We start from the raw sequence: 7,828 nt of genomic DNA on the forward strand, positions 1-7,828 counted from the left end.
GTTCTTGCACAAAATGTCACCAACAGAAAAGACACATTCACATTTGCGAGCCAGGTTTTTGGCAGTTCTGGTTCTTTGGAAGTTTGCTAATAAACTAAGGAAGGGTTTGTGTAACACCACAGGTGAGCTTCAGGAAGACGTTTTGACCCTTTCTTCTGCTCGCTGCTGCATTTCATGCAGTAACAAGTTTTGCATAATCTAAATTTAGGAAGACTTGGTCTCGCTCAGTGAAACCAAGAGGTTAAAGTTTGGATTTGTGCACGTGTGCGTGTGTGTGCGTGTGTGTCTCTTACAAATAAAACGTAGGCTTCATGTGTGAAAGATGGTAGATCTGCTACATTATTTACATGAATGGACTGGCAGACATTCATGCACCAGAGAACAGGATTAAAAGCAAAGCGAAGGGAGAAGAGGTGTTTTTATGGGATTAATCTGGGCTCTGGGTCAGTGAACTTATATATTGCCTTCCTTAAACTATTATATATTCTTCTTGTGTTTGCTAAACGTAGGAAATTAGAGCGAGGATTATAAAGCTACAGTCTAATGAGTTCAGTCTGATTGGTCCACGGTTCTTGGCAAACTGCTATAACTGTTAATCTGGACTATGAGGTGAGTTATGCTGGCTGAGGTATGACGTTTAAAGAGGTCTGTGTTCACTTCTATCCGAGCATTTTCTTTTCTTAACGTTTAAGAGTACAGCGAGGAGAGGAATTGTACAGTCACACAAAGCATTTCTCGCTGCATGATTTTCAGATATATTGCTGTCTAACATCACTACGTCAGTACCTGCACACGTCTTTGAAACGAACCGTTAAAGTGCATGTTTCCAAAAGTTTCCATGTGAGGACTGAGCAGAAACAAGCTGGTAAACCCTTTGTGTGAGCGTGGTGTCGGTGTGAGCGTGGCGTCGGGGTGCGGGTGAAGTGTGGGGGCGTGAGGAAGTACTCAGTCATCGAGCGGTGCTGCCGGACACAGAGCTGCTGCCTGAGCTGGAACCGCTGGAGCCCCGGTCTTCATAGATGGAGATCTCGATCTGGAGAGGGAGTCGTTAGGGAGCGACTTGTTTCTGTTTGGACACGCGTTGATACGTAACGATGCTCAGGGCTGAAAGCAAATAAGTACAGGTACTCATATTACTGTAATTAGTTTCAATCTCTGTGTACACTTAATTGTGGGTTGTTTTTTTTCAAGCATGTGATTTTCCTCAGGCTTTAGTACATTTGAAACCTTGTGATCTACTTCGTTTAAAAAAGTTGTCTTTGGTGTTGGTTTAGTACTGGGTTGGTTAATGCTGAAGCTATCAGCAGTCACATGGATCAGGACAGAGAAAAGCAACTAGTAACTTAATCAAAAAGCCTCAGTACTTGTAATGATATCATTTCACAACAGTAATCAGTGACTTGCATGTCACTCCCCACAGTGACATCATCATTATTGTGAATATCCGCGGGGTGTGTAAGGATACAACACGCATCCCTCGCTCGATGGGATCTGTGATGAGGAGACCTCTGGGCGCATAAATCTTCTCATTCTGCTCCTGAATGTACTTAGCAATCTTCTTCAAAACCTGACAGACACACAGAGCAGGAGACATGAGCAGCAAGGTGGAGTCGGGATTCAATCGACATGAATGAGGACGACCAGTCCCACCTTCTCGTAACGCGTCTCCATGCAGAGGAAGATGAGATACGCAGTGGCGCAGGCCAGACAGCCCTCCAGGTACGACTGTCCTCCAATTTTCTCTGCCTCTGCGTAGTAATTATTCAGCGTTTTCACAGTGTCCTCGAACAACGTCCTCTCAATCTGCACAAGTTTGGAGCAATGAAATGGCAACCATCAATGGAATGTAGGTACACAGCTACTGCTATGTTGTCCTTAAACAGTTTAGTGAGGTGATATTATTCACACATTCAATTCATTCTACTTATGTCGGCTCGGTAAAACACGACGTCGCGTGACGGCAGGTTCACTTTCTACAATTTTTCACATTTTAATTTGAGAAATAAGTTTGATTAATGTTCAGGTAGGAATCCGGTGTGTAGCAATAACAATAGTATTCTTATTTTACATACATAGTAGTATGTGTTACTACTACTACCACCACTAATAAAATTAAAAAAATAAACAAATACAATAATAATAATAATAATAATAATAATAATAATAATAATAATAAGTGCTAGTCACTATACAACTGTACAGCTGATTATTGAACAATATTTAAATGTCATTATGAAGGCTTTACTACTAATACTACAAACATGGAGCATGTGTTCGCTACAATAAAACATACAGTGATGGATAGTTTCTGGAAGAGCATTGATAGACTTGTTTTGTTTCTGATGCATTAAATGTAGACTTCTGTGACTCCATAAAACAGTTCATGAATTATCTACATCGAGTTATGAAACTGGAGATTTGATTTCCTACTTTTCACACTTGGGAAAACTGTCGCTAATTGTACACAAGGTGAATAAATTACTTAGTTGCACATCTACTTATGAAGTATGTTAAATTTGAAATGCTCTGCGTACCCTGCTCTCCAGCTCGGAGGGGAACTTGGTCTGAAACTTGCAGGTGGTTCCTTCGCTGTAGTCTCTCTGGATGAATACTTTGTTGGCCAGAGACGCGCTGTGCCTCAGCTCCTGCAGGTTATGAAACTGAAGATGACAAAGACACACAATGATCAGTCTTTATGCAATATATTATCCAATATGACGACACACACACAGAGACATATTTATCGATCTTCGTGCTTCTGAAGAAAAAGACTTTATAATCCATAAACTGATAAGTCATCCATATTAATAAGAATAATAAAATTAACATCAACGGGAATCAAAAAGCTGAGAGAAACAATGCAAGTAGTAAGAGTAACATGGTAAATGTAAAATATGATCAAATATCATTGAATTTTTTCTCAACTATAAAGCTGATATCTTACAAAGCGCAACAGAAAAAGTCAAACTAGAATGAGGTTCAGCTTCAGGTTTAAACATATTAACTCACGCATAACACCGTTCATACAGTAACTCCTGAATGGGTCCCCAGAGACGGTGTATTCCCTCGGCTGGACCTCTTTGATCACATGTTCGCTCAAAACGTGTGGAAACAGTTTGATGGAGGTGAAACCGAGGATGGACGACAAGCAGACAGTGTGATCGATCACTCGGTGGACCAAAGCCCAGCACTGGACATACTATACCTCTGACACACACACACACACACACACACACACACACACACACACACACACACACACACACACACACACACACACACACACACACACACACACACACACACACACACACACACACACACACACACACACAGGAGGAGAAACTATTTTTCAGTCGGCTTATTTTTGCTTTTCATATTTTTGAAACACCAAATATTCACACACAACCTGTGTGTCTCCAGTTTGCTCTAAAACTCGCTGACACAACAGCAAAAGTTAGAACTAGAACATTTCCGTTAAAATGTTATGCACCTGCTGCTTGCTGCCGACGAGTGTCCACTAGTATCCAAACTGCCACTATCAGATATAATGGAATGAGTTCAAACAGCAATATCATACACAAGTGTGTGTGTGTGTGTGTGTGTGTGTGTGTGTGTGTGTGTGTGTGTGTGTGTGTGTGTGTGTGTGTGTGTGTGTGTATGTGTGTGTGTGTGTGTGTGTGTGTGTGTGTGTGTGTGTGTGTGTGTGTGCGTGTGTGCGTGTGCGTGTGCGTGGTAAGATGAAAGAAAGATGATGTCACACATTGTGATGGTGATGATTCAGTGGCATCAAAGCTATGAAGTATGGTTGTGATGTCACAGATCAAAGCGCAGATTTTGAAAGGACAGACACTGCAGCTGCCCCAGAGTTCATATGTGTCGTTCGCAGGTTTCACTAGAAGTACCAGATTACATGATCTGCCAAATTGATTACAGAGCAACATAAACACAGAAGAGATGACGTTCAAGGCAAAAATTAACAAGTTTCTGCGTCGTGGAGACGATACTTGTCCTCTCCTCTCGAATGATGAGGACTTACAAGAAAGCCTTCACAAAAAGTGCTGTACTGTTCTTGAGGAAACAGAAGCCATTAAAAGAAAGAACAGCACCCTGAATCTCCAGCTGGAAGAGCTGAACAACAAGCTCACCAACAGCCGAGACCTCCAGCGTAAGTATGAAGAACTGAAAGCTGAGAGAAAAATGATCAGAAGTTTAAATAATCTTTTGAAGAAGCAAGTGCTCATGCTCAACGGCAAAGTCAAAGCTCAAGCAGCCTTGGAGGAGAAATACAGGGCTGTAAAGGAAGACAGGGACAAATTCATCCAGGACAACCAAGCTCTTCGGAACAATCTGAAGGTTATGAGCAGCGGACTTAAAGACTGCAAAGCACTGGAAAAAGACGGCAAGGCAATAAATGCAAAGACCAAAGCCCTGAGCCGAGATAAGTCTCCGCGGGTGAAGGTTCGAGACCTGATGAAACTCAACCAGCAAAAACACTTGGAAGTAAAGTACAAGCGTGAGCCGGTAAGGAGCCTAGACTTAACGGGAAGCAGAACCAAACTCCAGCGACAGCATCCGGAGTTGAAAGAAAAACTGAACAATGACATTCAGATGAAAAGTGACTTTTTACCACTGAAGAAGGTGCAAAATAATTTGCGGGTGCAGCAAAACAAGAATCTTCAGTTCCACAAGATGAACCTGAAAAAGCCGTACGAACAAGCATGTCTTAATATCCAGCTCAGCGAAGAGGAGGTCAGAGCAAAGCGAGGGACTGTTGAGGGAGGGAATGGTGACGGTGTGGCGCTCTCTGTTGAGAAAAACGACCTCTTGCTGATTAATTTTGCCTAACTGACCACTACAGGGCTCCGGTCAGAGAACACACAGCCGCCCCCACATTTGCCTGCAAATGTGTAAGACCAGGGATTCTTCAAGTGTCTTTGGTGCATCTCCAGGTTTCACATCAGGTGTCGTGAGGATTGCTGCTATTTCACTCTGTGCTAGTTGATGTGGCTGACTGTACTGGAGCTGTAGTGCATGCATGGCTGCTGTGTAATTGAATGGATCATGTCGACATGACTGACCTATCATCTGCGCCTCAGGGAGTATACGATGTTCGAGTAGCACAAGGTATTTGTATTTTTCAGACAGTTCCAGATGGGGTTCAAGCAGATTGTCCAAAGCTAACTTCAGGTTAGCAAATTACCTTTCACTATCCGTAGTGAAGTCTGGGATTTTGGGTTTGGGCACACCATATGTGGAGTGTGATTGTGGACCAAAATTGTGTGAGACTGTAGTCTGACTTGTCGGGAACAGTGCCTGATGTGCTGCAGTGGTGTTACTCATCCCTGGCACGGGTACATACTGAGGTAGACAACGAGTTGAGCTGGAGGATAGTTTGTTGATGATTGCGGCGTCTGATATGAAGCTGACGGCAGGGCTGCAGGGGCTGATGGCTGCTGTACCTGAGGCTGGTACCTGTATGGAACGTCATCCTCACAGCGATACGCCTCTGTTCTCTGGGGCTGTAAGGGGACTGACCTTAAGAGAGTGCTGCGCCCGCTGCTCCTCCCTGCTCCTCATGCTCATTCATCATCGTCAGAGTGGGAGGAAGGGGCAGGCCAGTGAGGATTGTAGGCAAGGATGTACTATTCCAGATGTCCAGGTGTGCGGCGCTGTCTCACTTGTCGCTCTGGTGCGTCCCTATGAGGGCGGGACGTTGTATAGCCCTCTGATGCCATATTCTGTAGTTGTCAATAATCCGGCTCGAAGGACCCTTTGTTGAGGAATACGACCTCTGTTGCTGATTAATTTTGCCTAACTGACCACTACAGGGCTCCGGTCAGAGAGCACACGAGACATCAGATGAAATTTCAGTCCTTTAGTGAGGAAATCATATGAAAGGTTGTGCATTCTGCATACAACGCAGAGAACGGAGCACACAGTTCGAGTAGTTAACTAATCAGAGTGTAGGAGCCTAAATGCATTTTATTGACGTTGGTTAAAAGGGTAAATAACAATTTAAAGGGGACATATCACGCTAACTCCACTTTTTTAGCCCTTAAATGCATTTTGTTGTATATTTAGAGTGTTTAGAAGTACAGAAAAGTTCAAAGTAGTCTCTTCAGGTGCTCCGTTGATATCTTTATATTCTGTTTTGGTCATATTTTGCAATCTGTTTCGATTTTTCTATTCTCTATTACGTTTTTTGAACAATGACGTCAAAGTATTCGCAGCGGAACTGCCAAATTAGGACATCGACTCCAGGCCCACAACTTCGAGCAATCCGCCATGTTGGTTTCTCGCTGCGATTTTGTAGTCCAACCTCAAGGATGCCGAAGTTACGAGAGGATAAGTCGAAATGTTCGGTTGTTGGATGTAGTAACCCACAAGCTTCGTTACACCGTCTCCCAGCATCAGAACCTTTTCGAAGTGCCTGGTTGAGTTTTATTTTTCACAGAAATGTACCCACATCTGTGGGTAAGGTCATTTTTGTGTGCGCGAATCACTTTAAGGACGACTGCTTCAACAACCTCCGCCAGTATAAAGGATTTGCCGAAAGACTTCGTCTGATTGAGCGGTCAGTTCCTTCTATCTATGGAGACAACGAACAGAGCACTTGGGTAAGCTGTATATAACGCTAAAAAGTGTGATGATAAGACGTCCCTGTCATTGTTTTGTTAGCATTAGCAGTTGCACCGTCTTCATATGTTAGCGCTGTGTGCTCGTTTTAGATCCTTTAATCCTATGATATGGCCTACGTGATTTAATTTAGTGTAAATATAGTAACACACCATTGCGTTACATCCATATGAAGACGTTGTTCTTCGGGTGCATCATCGTCATTTTCATCTCGCTCCGCCGGGTCCGACTCTGGCTCCAACATGTATGGCTGGATGGACAAATCTTCCGTTGTTGACATTTTGTAAATAATGTGTGAATATAAAGTTTCTGCGCCGCTAGATAATTGTATCTGTTCTATCAAACTACAAAGATGGTCGAACAGGGTGGCGTTGAACCGAGTGTCACCTCTGCAACCTGGAGAGGAGGCGGGGTATGAAGTGTCTCATTTGCATTTGAAGAGACCGCCCCAAAACGAGTTGCTCTCAGAAGCGCATCAGAAAGGGGGTAGAAAAGGGGCCTGTGGAGCTCTAATAATGAGGAATTCAGACCCAAGCATTGCAGTTCCGCTTTATATAGACCACAACTGTATGATTTATATGTAAAAAGGAAGGATTTAAAAGCATGATATGTCTCCTTTAAGTTAATCTAAAACTGCAGTAATTTAAGTTAATTGATTTAGAAGGAATTAGGAGGATCATTTACAGGTATTTTCAGTTCATATGTGCAATATTGTAATAAGTTAATGATTTAGTATTTGGGGTTAATTTAGGTGGATAAAAATTTACTTTATGTCATATTTGCACTGTTTGGAAATGAGTAACTGTTTGGTGTTTTCAGGTAGCTGTGTACCTTTAATTACTTAATTGATGCTCTCAGGAGGGGGGAGTTTGGGGGTTACCTGGGACTGTGAGTCAGGCAGTCTGAGAGTGGAGCCACACGGTTTTTTGACCTCTCTCCTTCTTTTCTTATCATTAATGATTGTTACCAGGATTTAACGGACTACTTTTATGACGTTATACACCTTTGGACATTTTTCCTGTACCACCCCTTTTTTGTTTGTTTCTGAGCCTAAATAAACTGTTAAACTTTACGAGTGGTCCTGTGGATTTTTTCTATGTGGATAAAGAAGAGGGAAATCGATAGAGCGTCAAGCTAAGGCTTCATTCAGTGGGAAACTACACAGAGTTTGCCATGGTGAGTTTACTAC

The 7,828-nt window shown here is 42.8% G+C and overlaps 1 protein-coding gene across 1 annotated transcript; it reads right to left on the reverse strand.

The window, feature by feature from the left end:
- Positions 1-949: 949 nt before the first annotated feature.
- On the reverse strand, positions 950-5,580 carry LOC308109774 (golgin subfamily A member 7-like; the record flags this gene model as incomplete). Its single annotated transcript, XM_080463578.1, has 5 exons — positions 950-1,033; positions 1,466-1,567; positions 1,651-1,803; positions 2,535-2,660; positions 5,539-5,580. The coding sequence occupies 5 exons, from the start codon at positions 5,578-5,580 to the stop codon at positions 950-952; spliced, it is 507 nt and encodes a 168-aa protein (XP_080319704.1).
- Between the last annotated feature and the right edge of the window lie 2,248 nt (positions 5,581-7,828).

The sequence above is a fragment of the Lipophrys pholis genome, assembly GCF_963383615.2.
Source record: "Lipophrys pholis genome assembly, chromosome: 5".
Lineage (NCBI taxonomy): Eukaryota > Metazoa > Chordata > Actinopteri > Blenniiformes > Blenniidae > Lipophrys > Lipophrys pholis.